The following is a 15,327-nucleotide window of genomic DNA, read 5'->3' on the forward strand; positions in this document are numbered from 1 at the left end:
GCTTTAAAGATTGATGATAAAATGCTGTACTTCTGCTAAAACTGAAACAACTGGATACAGAAGCACTTATTTCAGAGGATGCTCATTTTCTGTGGCAAGAGCTACCAGGATGCCACAACTAGCAGCGCTAATTTTAGAGATATAACTTCAGTGGTTATCACAGGATTTCCCAAACTAAGACCTGTTTGAGCAAGCCTAAATACATGATAAATACTGTAACTTATTCAGTGTAGACAGTTTGATTATTTAGAGACTGTTCAATGTGCCAAGGAATTTGGCATACTGAAATCAAGGCAAGTTTCCTGGACTAGTTGGACTTTTAAATCTTCCTAAGGGCAATACTGGACATCAGAGAGATGGCACCCACTTGTGTAGACCTCCACCCTGCTTTCCAAAAAAAGAAAACAAGTTGTTCTAAGCATATCCAGATTTTCTAATTTTAAATAACTTTTTTTTTCTTGAAGAGTAATCAGATTTTCCCAACATCTAAGTTGCTCTGTTACAAACACACAAAAAGAAATTATTTAAAAAAAATAGTTTATCATTTCAACTGTTTTTGAATTGGTCAAGCAGAAAATTTCTGATTATGACATATGGGAAAGGGCTTTTAAATTAAATATTTATTTTTGATAAATTAAAATAAGCAGGCATGAAATATCCAAGGATCTGTGTTTCATGTGAGGGACATAGTAATGCTGGTGTTCAGAGCTAATACATCTGTCCTCAGCTCCTTCAAAGAGCATGTGTCACCTCCCACATCAAGTCTGATAGAATGGAAAACTGCAACAGAAAAGGTAGTTACTAGTAAAAAAGCTAGATTTGGACACTGTCACACACCTGTTTCTACAGAAGTGCTATTTTGAAAGCCACTGTTTAATGTGACTTCAGTTAGACTTAAGCAGATGCTTAAAGTTAACCATCTGCTTAATTGCTGCTAGGATTAGGGATGGGTTTAAATAGAGCTTTTACTTCTTCCTCAACATAGTGCCACTTTTTTTTTTTGCTTTAATAAAGCATTTGTGCCCATGGTTCACTTTAAGGGCTTGAAGAGTGCTAGTGACTTCACTTATATGCTTAAAGTTAAGAATATGATCAGCGGTAGATTGTATCTGGATCTTAATTGTGTATGAAGTACTGGCCCAAAGCCATGTTTAGCAGTTAACAAGCACGCAAACAAGTCTGGTGTCTAGGAATAGAAAATGCCAGAAATCAGCAAAAGGATGAAATAAACTTCAAACAATCAGGACATGCACGTTCTTGTTACTGGTCCCTGGCTGGGAGCTGTGTGATATAAAATCCCTGCTTCTCTGTCCACACGCCCTGAGGCTGGCCATGTCTTGCTGGCAGATTAAGACCAAGTGAATTTCTGTAACTGGAGAGTGATTTAAAACCAATTTATAACTTAAGAATCTGATTATCGTGATCACCCTGTTGGTTATAACGTGGCACATTTATCACTCCTAAGCCAGAACAGAGGCTGGAAAAGCCCTGCTGGCCTCTGGACTGCTCCATGGAAGCTGACAGCCCACCCTCCTCGCTGTGGCCTCCGGGCATCCTCCTGGTTTGCCCTGGGTGAAGGGGTGACACTGATTCTGAGCGATTTGATTCCATGGAAATCCAAATCACACTTTTTTTTTCCTGTGAATTATGCTTGTAGAGTAACAAGCAAGGAGGTTTCTGCACTTACCTTTCTGCTAATTCTTGTGTTTTTTTCAGTATAAAGAGAGCGTAAGACAGGACAGCAGTGTAGAGGGTCTTTGGCTTCTGATCTCAAGGTGGAAGCCCAGTCCGCCCCGCTGGAGAACCCTTCTTGCAGTGATTTCATCCTCACCTTTTTTTTCTCTTTATGAAAGAGGGAAAACCAGGGGGAGGACTTTGTGTTCCCTTTCCTTCTTCCTGCCAATACCATGGGGTTAAAAACGACCATGTGTTTCTTCCAAAGGTATTAGCATAATTATCTCTCCACTCTGAATGTGCAATAGCTGGCTGTGTTCCACAAAAAAATTGCATTTAACTAATCCTGCTTTAGAAACCCATACTATTTATATCTTCTAAAATCAACTTCATCTTCAGAAATGCCCTTTAAAGGACACATTTTGTTCTATTCTGACCATATGTTTTCACAGTGATCTGTGTATTTTAAATGTGTTTCCAAAGGTTAGCATCCAGGACTGCTCCCCCAGATGCTGTTTGTGCATTGCTGTCTAACGTTAGTCATGCAGCCTGCTCAGCTGTTTGATTTTTTGAGCAAACCAGTCCATATTTATCTAATTACTTTGTGTTTGGGAAGTCAGTGTGAAGTTCTTAAACACAGAGGGGATCCCAGGCACTGACTGTCAACACCAGCTAAGTTTGTTCTGTGGGGTTTGCCACCAGCCATGCAGAGCTTTCTCTCCCAGAAAGTCCTTGCTCTTTCTCTTCATCTGGGTTTCATCTATTCATTTTACCCCTGGTTTCTCCTGATTTATGCTGGAACGTGTGAGAACAGGCAGAGCTAAGTAAATTAAAGCCAAAGAAAATCAGAGCAAATAAAAGATGGAATGCTATGGACAGATTTTAAGGTGTAGATCAAAAGTGAGTTCAAACATTCCCATTTGGGGGGGTCACTGTAGTTACTGCTCTTTAAAAGCAGAGGCATTGGCATTGATAAACTCCCGTGCAGGGTATGTCCCTTTTCCAGAGCCTTCTGCTGGTGAGCCTAGCAAGGCTCTGTCAACGTTGGGAAAAGCTGCCCTTTTTGATAGGCCTCATACTCTGTTGCCCACACAGTGGAAAAAAATTCTTCATCAAGAAAACAGCCTTTCCAAAGATGCCTCAAAAGGCATCATTTTCCTTGAAGAGAGAGATTTGGAGCTCTGTGTAACCTTTATCTTCTACTGCAGCGTTGCTGTTTTTTTAAAGTAACATTTTAGCCAAGATTGGGAAATCATCTTGTGGTTTTGTTTTTCTGTAAGTGTACTTTTGTGCTATAGTTGCTCAAAAACAAAAGTTGTATTTTCCTCATACCAAGCTCTTCCAGACGGTTTGGTTTTGCAGTTTGGCACTTTGATGCTTTTGAAAGAGTCAGTGAGTATCTACATAAATGCACCGAGACGGAGACATGTGCTTGTGCGCAGGGAGTTCATGGGTGGGCACGGTTTACAGGGTGCTTGTTCCAGCACTGGTGTAAGGGCTGTGTGGGAGGAAGGGAATCCACCATGAATGAGTGTGTGAGTTTGCACGTGCTTTCGACAGCGGAGACATTTCTGTGAGTGAAGCTGAAGCTTGTACAAGATAGTCCTCCTCATGCTGCCCATTTTTGCTCAGCTATTTGGAGGAAAAGGATTATTTTCCACATGTCTTTTGGTGCAGGCCAGTCAGCTATGCTGGTTTCCCAGAGATGTAACCTCCAGAACTTCAGTGCCCACTGCAGCCGTTCCCACCTGTGGCTGTACGTTCACCTCCTCCTTGAATTCTTACAGTTCCTTTAAGCCTCCATGTCCTATAGCCTTAAAAAAACAAATAAACAATACCCATTGCTGTGAAGCAGTTATGGCTGCAATGCACACATCTGCCTGTTGCAAAGCACAAAGATGAAGAAGTGAAATGACTCCTGTCCCCACTAATGCCCTGCTTTTGTGCCAGGTGGTACATAGATTTACGCATCAGCATCTACATGCAGATAGCACACGTACTCCTATGTTACATGCCAGTAGATATACCTGCACACTCACATTAAAAAAAACCTTGCTGGTAAAACCCAGTTTCTGCAGCAAGGCCATCAGTAAAATCCAAGCTTTCCATTGGGAACTTGCTTAGTCAGAAGCAAGTACATGACAAAAGTCATGTACTTCATACAGAGTGATGGTTTCTGCCATTCCCTTCTTTCTAGTAGACCAAACTCTTCCTGTAGCTACATACAAGTACTTACAGTTTAGAAAGACTTCCTTTTTGACTGTAAAAACAAGAGGTCAACAAGTAGCAAATGACTGACTTGAAGTTCCCTGTGAAATGTTAACTCATACAGTTTTAAGTTACTTCTAAATAAAATATGCCTTAAGCACAGTTTGAACAGAGCAGCTCTGGGCGTGAGTCACTGCTGTCCCGCGAGGGAGGGACGTGTGTGGCACCTGAGATGTGAGGAACACCAGGCATGAGTGACAGCCCCAGGAGATGGGCAGGGTAGGCATTGACCGGCATCCAGGTCACCCAGACTCTTCTGTCATCTCTGCCAGGGGGTTCCTGCAGCCAAGAGCACCGTGCAGGTCCTGCTGACCAGCCTGCGGTGGCTCCAGGTGTCAGAAGCAGCAGCCTCCTGCCTGCCCCTGCTGTGCCAGCAAGCCCCACAGCAACCGTGCCAGCAGTGACAGCTTCAGCCTCCCTCGGTGCTGCTGCCCAGGAGGGTGCAGAGTGGGGTGGGCCGGGGGGGAGCCGCTGTCAGGGGGTGCTGGGGCACCCCTGGGAGGCTCTGCTGGTGTAGGTGAAACCCCAGGGCACACCTCGTGGGAAAGGCCTGGAGGAGGCTGGGTCAGTCAGTCAATCAAAGCCTTTTGAAGTTGCTTCAGTTTCTTGTTCCTTAAGTTTCAAACACCTGCAACATGATGTGCAAAAGTGTTGAGCTCTAGTGAGCTGCCCCAGGCAGGGTATGCTCATGCCACTGCACCCGGCAGGGTTGTGATGGACAGTAACAAGCCTGGGGTTGAGCTGGGCTGGGGGAGCATTTCCAGTCCTCCTTGTGTTACTGCGTGGCTGCAGAGAAGTGATTCCACCTGCTTTCTTCATCTTCCCCACATGTGAACCAGGAACAGTTGCACCTGCTTTACCTTCCCCACAAAAGAGGTATGATTAATTAGCATCTGATTTATGCTTGCAAAATCCTATTAAAAGTCCCCTGTGTGATCTGAAAAATCTGACCTGAGTGTTCCACAGCTGTTCCTTAAAAGTACTAAAACCTTGCAGATGCGAGTACAATTGCTCTCTGGCTCAGCCTAAATCTGGGGCTGATGGACCCCACCCCACCTGCGATGGGAGGCTGGAAGCTGTTTGTGAGGCTTAGATGAGTGCTAGAGGAAAGCCTGCATGGAAAATAACAGTTCCATAATCAGTGCAGGATTTGGATGGTGTGGGATACTAAAGAACAGGGCCATTCACCGCTTAATGAGGATTAAAATAACTCTTGAGTAGCTGCCTTATTCCCCGAGCATCCTGTTCAATGAATGAGTCACAGGATTACAGTTGAAAAATAGGCTAGAATGGTAGAACAAAAACCTGACATAAGGAATATCAAATTAAGGGTTTGGGGACAGCCTTTAATCTGGCATTTGCAACCCTTTTAATGACTGACATGCTGACTTTACTAGTAGCTTAATTTTGGGTTTTGTCTTGCGTGCCCCTTGCTACAGTCCCTTTTTTGGGGGTCAGTTCATTTAGTTATCGTTAGCCAGGTGCAGGAACACTCTGCAAGCAGGATATGCACAGCCTAAAAGTATAAAGTAATTAGTTATTGGCTAACGTACATGAAAGACAGCTGGGATTTAATGATCTATTAGGCTAAGTATTCATATGCTCATCACCTGTGATAAGGCACTGCAGAGTCCTGGCTGGCTGGGTAAGCCTTCCTGAGCAGAGGACTGTGGCTTGGCCTCCCCAGTTGCCTGGGAGGACCCCCAGTGCTGGAAGCTGCCATCTGTCACCATCTCAGTCCATCCTAAACTAAAGGGAAAAGCTTTTGCAGAGCAAAGGACTGATGCCTGCTCCCCTTGCCCGGGCACCCTGCTCAGCTTTGCTTGACCAGCACAGCAGCAGTTAAAGGATATTTGCTCAAGGGTTCCCCTCTGGACTGCAAATTATAAGTAGAAAATGCCAGAGGGGTGCAGGCGGATGATAAATGAGTAGTTATATGCTGGAAGTGTTTACGTTCTCATGGCTAGGTTTTTGGTCTGCTTTCCTCCTTGCCTTTGTGGTCTGCATTTCTTTCAGTTCCTACAGCCTGAAGTCTTTTGTCGTCTTTAAGTAGTCTGGAAGATTAGCTGTTGAAAGGGATTTTCTCCGTGTTAGTGTGGATGCCGAACAGTTATCTTGTCATCAAAAAAATAAACCGCTTGTTGCATCCTTCTCTGAAAACCTTAGCTGGGGAGTAAAGGTTGAAGGTAGGCAAACGCTGAGGTTGCTGAAAAGACCAGAGGGGCAGAAGGTGAAGAATTGCATTTCACAGGCTGATTGATCCTGTTCAGTCCTTTTCTTTTGTCCTGTTGACTATAGGTTTCAGAGCAGTTTCTAATGTTTTAAGAAATGCTGTAAAACTAATGCAAAATATTGCATGACTGTCAGAACCGTCATATATCTGTAATATAGTTGGCATATATTAAAAATATCCTTGCTTTGCAGTTTTTATAAGGAATTTTATTAGGGAAGACAGGCTGGAAAATACAGCATTTTCTTTCCATATTCTGACAGTTGATATTTTTTCCATTATAGAACACAATAAATCTAGGTTTTATTAACAATAAAAAAGATACAAAATCCCTGAGACTGAAAAAATACACCCTAGAGAAGACTAAAACCAAGTACCAAAGGAAAGGTTAAGTCCTTACACAAAAAGATTGTTTCTTAAGAGGATCTCCTGGGCAAGATGTGCAATGGGAACTCTTTGGGGACTATTTAGTTTTCTTCAGCAGTTACCTGGGGTTTTGTACCTCGAGACAGCTGCCTGAGCCCTGACTCCAGGCACAGCAGAAACCACCTCATCCTGCAGGACACGCCTGGTCTGACCAGGGTGTCAGGACCTGAACACCCCTGGCTGTCTGCATGCCTTCCCCCCGGTTGCAAAGGGGCTAGGAGCACTGGTTTCCCTTCTGCCAGCAAAATGTCTCGTTCTTTCTGCTGGTTGTTGTATCTGATCTCTCCCCCAGCTGTGCTCAGAAATTTCGTATTGTGGTCTGGCAATTCAGCGCACTGTGAATCCTTTATTTCCCTAATGGAGTTTCCTCCTAAATAGCTTTGAACTCAGATCTTTGTCTCTACAATAGATATGCTTCTGCCTAACTGGCACTTCACAATTAACAACATTATCTTGTTAAACCTGAAGAGGTGCAGGATGGCTCAGCCATCATTTTAAAGCTTTTTATTGCTTAGAACGTGTTTACAATAGGCTACAGAAGTGGGAAATGGTGCTGCATTCAGATGCCTGATTAGCTCAGCCACATGAAAATACCAATAACTCAGGGTTTGACTATTTTGGATGCCATTTTTTAAGCAGTAGCCTCAAAGCACCTGAGTTTTTTTCGAGGGGAAAAAAGGGAAGGGGAAAGAGAAAGTACTTGGGATGAAATGGAAAGCTGATCAGAACCAGAAGACAGTAGTTCCTATTCATGTAGACACAGGTGCCTTCAGTGAAGACAAAATTCCACCCAGGAGTGAGGTTGTGTAAGTTGACTGGACCGGAGTAGTCTGTGTTTTCAGGAGAGAGCAGCCTCTGTTGTTTCCCTTCTGGAACAATTAACGTGTCCAAGCTACATCTGCTACTGCTTTAAACGCTTGCATTTCACACACACGTGTCTCTGTCTCTGTGTAACCTTTTATCTGACAGCTCCTGCAGTGTGTGAGCAGCATTAGTTGAGAAGAAGACAAACAGTTTGGATGTTTTCTGTGATTCGATTTGTAAATCAGCTTTGCTGTAGGCAGGCTGGAAGTCCTTGCTGTCCTTAGCTACCTTGTATGACTGCACCCTACACCTGGCTGAAACCCAGAGGGACTAGCACAGGAACTACACGGTACTATACAACCCATGTGGAAGGATGGAGACCTCCTTGGGGAAATAGCTGACTTTCTAAGGCTTTCAGGGGAGAAGTACCAGCAGGACAAGGGCAGATGTACTCAGCACTTGCTGCTCTCTACAGCTACCTGAGAGAAAGTCAAGAGATGGCCTCAGGTTGTGCCAGGGGAGGTTTAGATCAGATATTAGGAAAAATGTCTTCACTGAAAGGGTGACCAGGCATTGGAACGGGCTGCCCAGGGAGGTGGTGGAATCACCATCCCTGAAGGTATTAAAACCGTGTAGATGTGGTGCTTAGAGGCATGGTTTACTGGTGGTCTTGGCAATGCCAGGTAAACGGTTGTACTTGATGATGGTAAAGGTCTTTTCCAACCTAAATGATTCTACAATTCTAAGTGGCTGTATAGCAATATAGTCATGCTCAATGAACTTATCAGCTGCAAATGTCAAGGAGAGGTCATCAAAAAAATACAACAGGTTCATTACTACCTAGTTTACAACTTGGAAAAAATAGATGTCATAACTTATAAATGAGGTAATAAGTGGTCGATAAAATAACCAATAAATTATGTGATGGACACCAAGCTGAACATGAGCAAGCAATGCACCCTTGTTGCAAGGAAGGCCACCAGCATCCTGGTCTGCTGTTGGAGGAGCGTTGCCAGCAGGTCAAGGAAGTGCTCAGTACTGGTGAGAAACATCTGTAAGTGCTGGGACCAGGTATGGACTCTGCAATACAGGAGACACATGGACAAATTAGAGTGGGTCCAGTCAAAAGCCAGGAAGATGTTTAAGGTACTGGAGCATCTGTTGTGATGGGAGAGGCTGAGAGCTGGATCTTTTCAGCCTGGAGAACAGAAGGCTCAGGGGGATCTTATCAATGTATGTAAATAGTATTTATGTGTAAGTAAAGAAGATAGTGAGGCTTTTCTCAGTGGTGCCCAGTGACAGGGCAAGAGGCAATGAGCACAAAGGGTAATCCAGAAAATTCCACTTAAACATAAGAAAAAACTTCCTTAATGTGCAGGTGGTTGAACACTGGAAGAGGATTTGCAGAGAAAATTTGGAGTCTCCATCCTTGGAGATACTCAAACCCCTAATGAGCACGGTCCTGGGCAACCGGCTGTAGCTAACCCTGCTTTGAGCAGGGCGTTGGACTAGATGATCTCCAGAAGTGCCTCCAGCCTCAGTGATTCTGTGCTTTTTATGAACTTGATAACAGAAAACCAGCCATAGGAGAGAAACAGTAGTTCTCATGGACAGACATCCCTGATGTACACCGTACAAACCAGCTGCCTTTGCAACCAAAACCCCTAAAGATTCTGCAGAGACTGCTCCAGATCTGTGTGTCTGGCAGCTGCAGTGGCCCCACTAGAATGACTAAATACCAGTAATATTCGAAGTACATTTCTGTTTGACAATGTCATGAACAAAATCTGAATAAGTCTATACAGACTGCCCCAGACCGTAGTCCCACAGCTTTTCAGAAGCACAGAATAATTAGGTTATCTAAAAGAATAATTGAGTTGTTGCTTGATAAGCCTGATGATCTAGACATGTATACATGTGGAAGAGTTTTCTAGTAATAAATTGGTTTCTTAGTCACACCAAAAAAAATATGAAAGATCTAAAAGGAGTCAAAGCCAGATGACTCAGTTAAGACCTAAATGGTATTGCTGATTTTGGTAAAGGAGACCAGAAATACTGCAGCTCTTTCTTTCAGACATGTATCAGACATATCATCATATACAATCTTTTAAAATCATGTTACTGAAAAGGTCTGTTTAAACTCCAGAAAGAGTCAAAACCTAATGCAGAAATTAGTGAGTGGGGTTTTGTGTCATGCTTGCTGGGAACTAGGTGAAAAGTGTCCCATCTGATCCCATATCTCTGAAAATCCCTCCAGACAGCTACAGGGATTTCAGAAATACCCAATTTTTAATGTGCCATCCATCTTTTGCTCTAGTTTTCATATTAAAGTGAAATTAGACTATATGGAGGAACAGAAATGGAAGTAAAGTCATGGAAGCAGTTACTGCAGGATTTTGGCTCACTAAAACTAGCCAGCAGTGGAGGATCCAAAGGGAAATTCTAACGTAGGTGACCTGTATGCCGCTTATTCAAGGGCACTTCAGGCATTTATCTGAACCAGGTCTCTTTTCAAGGTTTGCTCATCACATACTGGCAGCCAGGCTAATATCCCTTATATTTTCAGCTGTCTGTGTATATAACGTTTATTTTCCAGATGGAGAAGTAACTAAGCTAAGGTGTCTAGCCTGTTGTCATCCAAATAAACAACCTCTGACTTTAATCCTGGCTGTGCATAGACACTCAGCATGCTGTGCAGGGAGATGAGTTTCCAGCGAGATAAAGTAGCAGCCAACATGAACTTCTCAGAAACAAATCATGTCAAACAAATCTTATTTTTATTTTCCACTGTGTTTTGTGGCCAGGAGGAAGCAACTTATATTAAGGATCATGACGTTAGCAAGATTTTCAGTAGTTTCTGGGAAAGTAATGTGAGACTAATTTGAGAAGCATGTTCTGAATGAACCTCTATGGGGTAGGTGCCACAACAGCTGACTAAACACAAAAGGTAACTAAATATCCGTAGGAGGCTGAATTGATGTGGTTCTGCATTTAGCCTTTTTGTTACTGGTGGAAAAGGAATTTGCTTATTAAATTTGCAGATGATATGAAGATTGGATGACCATAAGTCTATTAGAGGATGGGATTGGAATTTAAAATGTTCTTGACAAATTGGATAAATAGGCTGAAAATAAATTGATTAAGTGGAGAAAAATGCTATGCATTGGACTGAAACAGGAATACTAAAAAGCTTTGTATATGTTGGAGAACGATTTGACAGGTAGCAGTTCTCTGGAAAAGCAATAAGGAATCATGAAGTATCACAAACTTTGTGAATCAGGCAAAAATAATACCATGCAAGTTTGTGTGAACAAGAGTAGATGACTGGGAAAAACCCAGCCACTCCACCCTGTACTGGTAAGGTCTCTCCTCAGAAACATGCCCCAGACTGCGCCCCAGACTTGAGAAGGATGTAGGTCAACTGGAGAGAACCCAGGAGGCTAGAATAACAATAACCGAAAGCAAAGCAAGTTTTATAGGGAAACATAAAGGAAATGGCATTGTTTAGCCTGAAGAATGAAGTTAAGAGAACACATAGCAACAGCTTTGTCATAAAGAGCTACTGCAGAAATAAAGGGGATTTTCTCCATGTCCCTGGTAGAGAAGAAAGAAACAATTGCCCTAAAATGCAGTAAGAAAGACCTAATGAAACAGATCTTCTGGGGAGAAAGTGAAATATCAGTGATAGGTTTCTAAGAACAGCAGACTAGATGTCAAACTAGCCCATCCTGCACTGGGAGAGCATGAGGTGCAAGAAGATTTCTTGAAATCTCTTCTCACCCTACATTTCCATAATGGGTTGTAAAGATCCAGACAGAGTTCATTCCTTCTTGAAGGCTTGTCTGGAAGCTAGAGATGATAGAAGCCTATCAGCAGTCACTTCTTTAATGGTTTTATTACAGTGAGAAAGAGAGAAGGTTGTTTTCCCACCCAAATGGTAGTTACTAACCTCAGTGCTAGATCCTTCCTCCTACTTGGCAGCGCAGCGGATTTAATGCTGAATGCACCAGGTCTTACAGGATTCCCACTTCTCAGGGGAAAAAGATCTAGAGCCCATGTGCAGCTATTTAACTCTACTCCCTGCATTTATGAGGCCACTTATTTGATCTTTCCCTGTACTCGCACAGGACATTGTTGTTGTGGTGTGGTCACAGTGGGAGAGACTGGTTTTTGTATAGCTGGGGTTAAGATGCGGAAAACTTCTGTGCTGGATGGAGGGGGAGCAGTGGAGTAGGGGCTGCGGGTTCCAGCAGCTCCCAGGAACACACTGCTGATGTTGGTACACCAGCTGTGGTTTGGTCCTGTCTGGACACGCTTCTTACCTTTGCAGATAACTCTAATTTGCAGGCTCAGCAGAAGGGGAGCAGCTTCCCATTATCATGTTCTTCGTGCATCTGGAATTTTAAGTGAACTACATAACAGAATCTTCTGCTTTCTTAAGCATTTTCTTCTCCTTTCTTTAATCATGCTGAGATTTCCTGTGAATACTGTGAGCTGTAATTATCATCTGCAGATCGTGGGTATGCTAAGCTGTTTCTTAAAGGAGTTTTTTTTCTGTGAATTTCAGATGACCAAGAACAAAATTATAATCACCTGATACTAAACAGTGCCACCCAGACACCTACACATGGTAAGAGAAAACAAAGAGCAAAATTACACATGTTGTAACTTTCCTCTGCCAGCCAGTAACATTTACTGGTATCAAAGTATGTTTAATGTTAATAGAAATGTTCCTATGGCAATGATGCATGAATGATGGTTTCCATTAACATTAAACGTGGGACCATATTTTTAAATGGTGTGCACAATGAAATATGGCCTAGTCTTTTACAATTTTACCTGTCATCCTTGTGTTTCCTCACGTCTGATTGCTCCTTTCCCCCTTTTACATCAGCAAAGTGCTGTTAGATTTAACTGGCCAAAACGGTAAAAATGATAACCAAAGAAAAGCCCATCTTATCAGCCAAGCCACTCAGCTGATAGTGCTGCTTGTGCATATTTCTGAGATAGGTTAGGACAATGAACATGGGGCAAGCACTCCTGAGCTGACATGGTTTTGGCATAACAATATGTGGCCAGAGTTTGGATTTGCAACTAAATCCATGCTGCCCAGCCAACACTTGCATGGGTCTGCTTGTCTGAAGCCCCTGATCCACTGCACAATGTCTCTCTGGTTTCTAATATGCAGGATAGGTAAAGACCACAAAGCGATTCAGGACTCCATCTGCCCACTTTCATAAACAGAAGCACCTCTTTCTCAACCAGTTCCAGGGGTTGCTCTCACATCCTTCCAAATCCCCTTTATTTTACTATGGAAACGTGATGTTTCTCTGACCCAAGGAAGTTATGAAACCCAGAGCACCTTTCATGTCCCTAAACCCAGCACGGGGTGGACCAGCACTAACTTATTCCCGTAACCTCAGAAGTGACACCTCGGGAGATGCCTGGGGCAGCCTGTCACCACCACATAACCTGTCTGCCCATCCCTCCAAAGGGTGAGAGCAGCCCTTCCAGAGTTCCTCCAGAGCTTCCCTGGGTCTGGTCTTTGCACCCAGACAGCATCCTAAGTGTCAATACCCCTTCTGTGCTCTTGCTGAGCTCTGAAGAAACCATGATTTTCATGATTTTCATTTGTCTTACCTCTGCACGTGGTTCAGCATGTTTATTGGCATCTCTCTATCCAGTCCTCCTGACCTAACAAACTTGGGGATGCCCCATGTCAATCTTTAGCCAGTTTCAAGAGTTCAGACACTATTTGAAGATACTCCTTTTCCTTTCCCTTTGTCTCCACCATCTTATCCCAGCCTGTAGATGTTTCTTCACTTCCTCCATGGCCAGAAACCCTGCCCCTCTCTGCTCAGCCCTGGCCTCCCAGCCCTCCTCTGCCCTAGCTCCTACCTCCTTTTGGTTTCCTTGGCCTCAGACTGGCAGCAGAGGGTGGCAGCATCTCCCTCCCTGCATCCTGGCAATCACAGACCCCGGTCAGATCACCTGCAGCTTCCTGGCTCCACTCAAATCCAGACCAGTCACTGCCACCCAAATCAGTGGTCCCCCCATCTCTGTCCAACCTCTGAGTGAACCCTCAGGTCTCTGCTTTCTTCTCCCATCTGCTGGTCCCTTGTCTTGGTCTTGTCCTTGTTCTTCCCTCCACCCTTTTACCCTTTGAATGTGATATATTCTTCCAGCATTTGCAGCTGGAACCTTCCTTCTGCTGGGGAGCCAGTAAGTGATGGGCAAATATCATCTTAATATACACGTCTTGCAGCTCTGAATCTCTGTCGTCTTTGTTATTCTTTTTGTTCTGGCTTTTGTTTTTAATTCTGCAACTTCATCCTGATAACTATTCTGGAATTGATTATTGTGCATTTGTGCCCTTGTACAGAGATTTTTGTGCTGCTTGGCTGCAGAAAAGGGTGGAAGAACAAATGCCCTTGAAAAGGTCACCTGAAACCTTTGGTGTTTCTGCTTCCTGGAGGGTGGGTCAGGCAGCTCCATGGCCTGCAAGTTATTTTAAGTTTTAAGACTACGTTATTAGGGTGGGTTGTTTTTTTTTCTGTCTCCCAAAAAACACAGGAGAAATAACGTCAGCTTTAAACCTGGCAGTAACGCGGGAGTATTTACTGAACCTGAATTGACAGCCTCAAATGATCTTTAGACGACTTATTTTGTTTCCTTTTTTACCTTCCTGAGAAAAAGAGAAGAAAAAGATGGAGTAAGAGGGTTTGTAATTGCATCGTCTTCTCTCCGGTGTTACTACTTGTTCAAATGTAGCACGTGCTGGGCTCTGAGAGCTGCCCCAGCAGAGCCAGGTGGGTCCCGTTTACCCGTGTCGCTGCCCAGACGTTTTAACGTAGCTCCGTCATCGGGTCCCTATTGCACCGAGTAACTCAAGGTAACAACATGTGCTAAAACAGTTAAACTTCCTTCTGGCCCTCACAGATGCTTTTCATTTTAATGTACTTGAAAGACCAAAATCAAAGCAGATACATTCACAGTCTGGATTAGAAACTTTCACTTTTTTTCTCCACTCGTTTCTTGCATTTACTTTCTCTCAGTAGTTGTACAAAGTGACTTGAATGATCTGACTACAAATAACCGCACAATTCCGAGTTATATTTTATTCCTAAGTTATCCATATGGCCATGGACACTTTTGTTCGTGATATTCATTTGTGCTGTTGCTGGTGAGCCATTGCTTGGTGAGTCTAAAAGATATTTGGACCTTTAAAATAAGGCACCAAAAGAGCTTGCTGCATGCATAGTACTGCTGAAATTCTGAGATAGTTCAGCAACACCACAGATTTAGTTTAATTCCCTTCCTTGGTAGGACATGGACTGCATTTTCTGTGTGATCATGCAAATTTGTAGGTGGATGGGGGTTGCCTTTCTGAACACCACGTTCATGAACTCTGTCCCTTAACCTATCTCTAGCACCCACCATGCAGTGACGCCACCTGAAAGGAGCAGAAGAGGGAAGGAAGCGAGTGTGAGGCTCAAGGCATGCCCTGTGTTGCATGTGGCCTGAGTTCAGCTCACTCTTAACTGACATAAAACAAGCAAGAAAAGGTTTTCAGGCTACCAGCACAGAGCAAGCAGGGCAGTGGCTGTAGGTGGCATGCCACCAAACAAACACTTCAGCCCAAACAGCCAGAGAATCCCTTCCCTGCTGGGAGGAGCTCCCTACAGTATCCCTGAGATCTGCCCCATCCAGCAGGGATGCACTTGGCATGGTATATGTGAAGGGAAGTGTGAGCTGTTGAAAACTGGAATAGCTGTCGGGATGAGAGCTCAGCTGCTCTGGACTTGTGATCTCTCTCCTATCTCCTACTGTCATAGGAACTTCACCAGTTTCTTACCTTCTCCTATAATTCCCCTTACAATGAGTCTCCAAACTCGTATAACCCAGTGCTGGGCAGCAGAGGCTTT

At 43.7% G+C, this 15,327-nt stretch overlaps 1 protein-coding gene across 1 annotated transcript in view; it reads left to right on the forward strand.

Moving 5' to 3' along the window:
* The window catches only part of SHISA6 (shisa family member 6), a 245,721-nt gene that overhangs the window by 208,034 nt on the left and 22,360 nt on the right, over window positions 1–15,327 (forward strand). Inside the window, 1 exon segment of the mRNA XM_040580616.1 lies at window positions 11,970–12,032. Coding sequence (XP_040436550.1) covers window positions 11,970–12,032 — 63 coding nt within the window.

Source organism: Falco naumanni, chromosome 1 (genome assembly GCF_017639655.2).
Source record: "Falco naumanni isolate bFalNau1 chromosome 1, bFalNau1.pat, whole genome shotgun sequence".
Lineage (NCBI taxonomy): Eukaryota > Metazoa > Chordata > Aves > Falconiformes > Falconidae > Falco > Falco naumanni.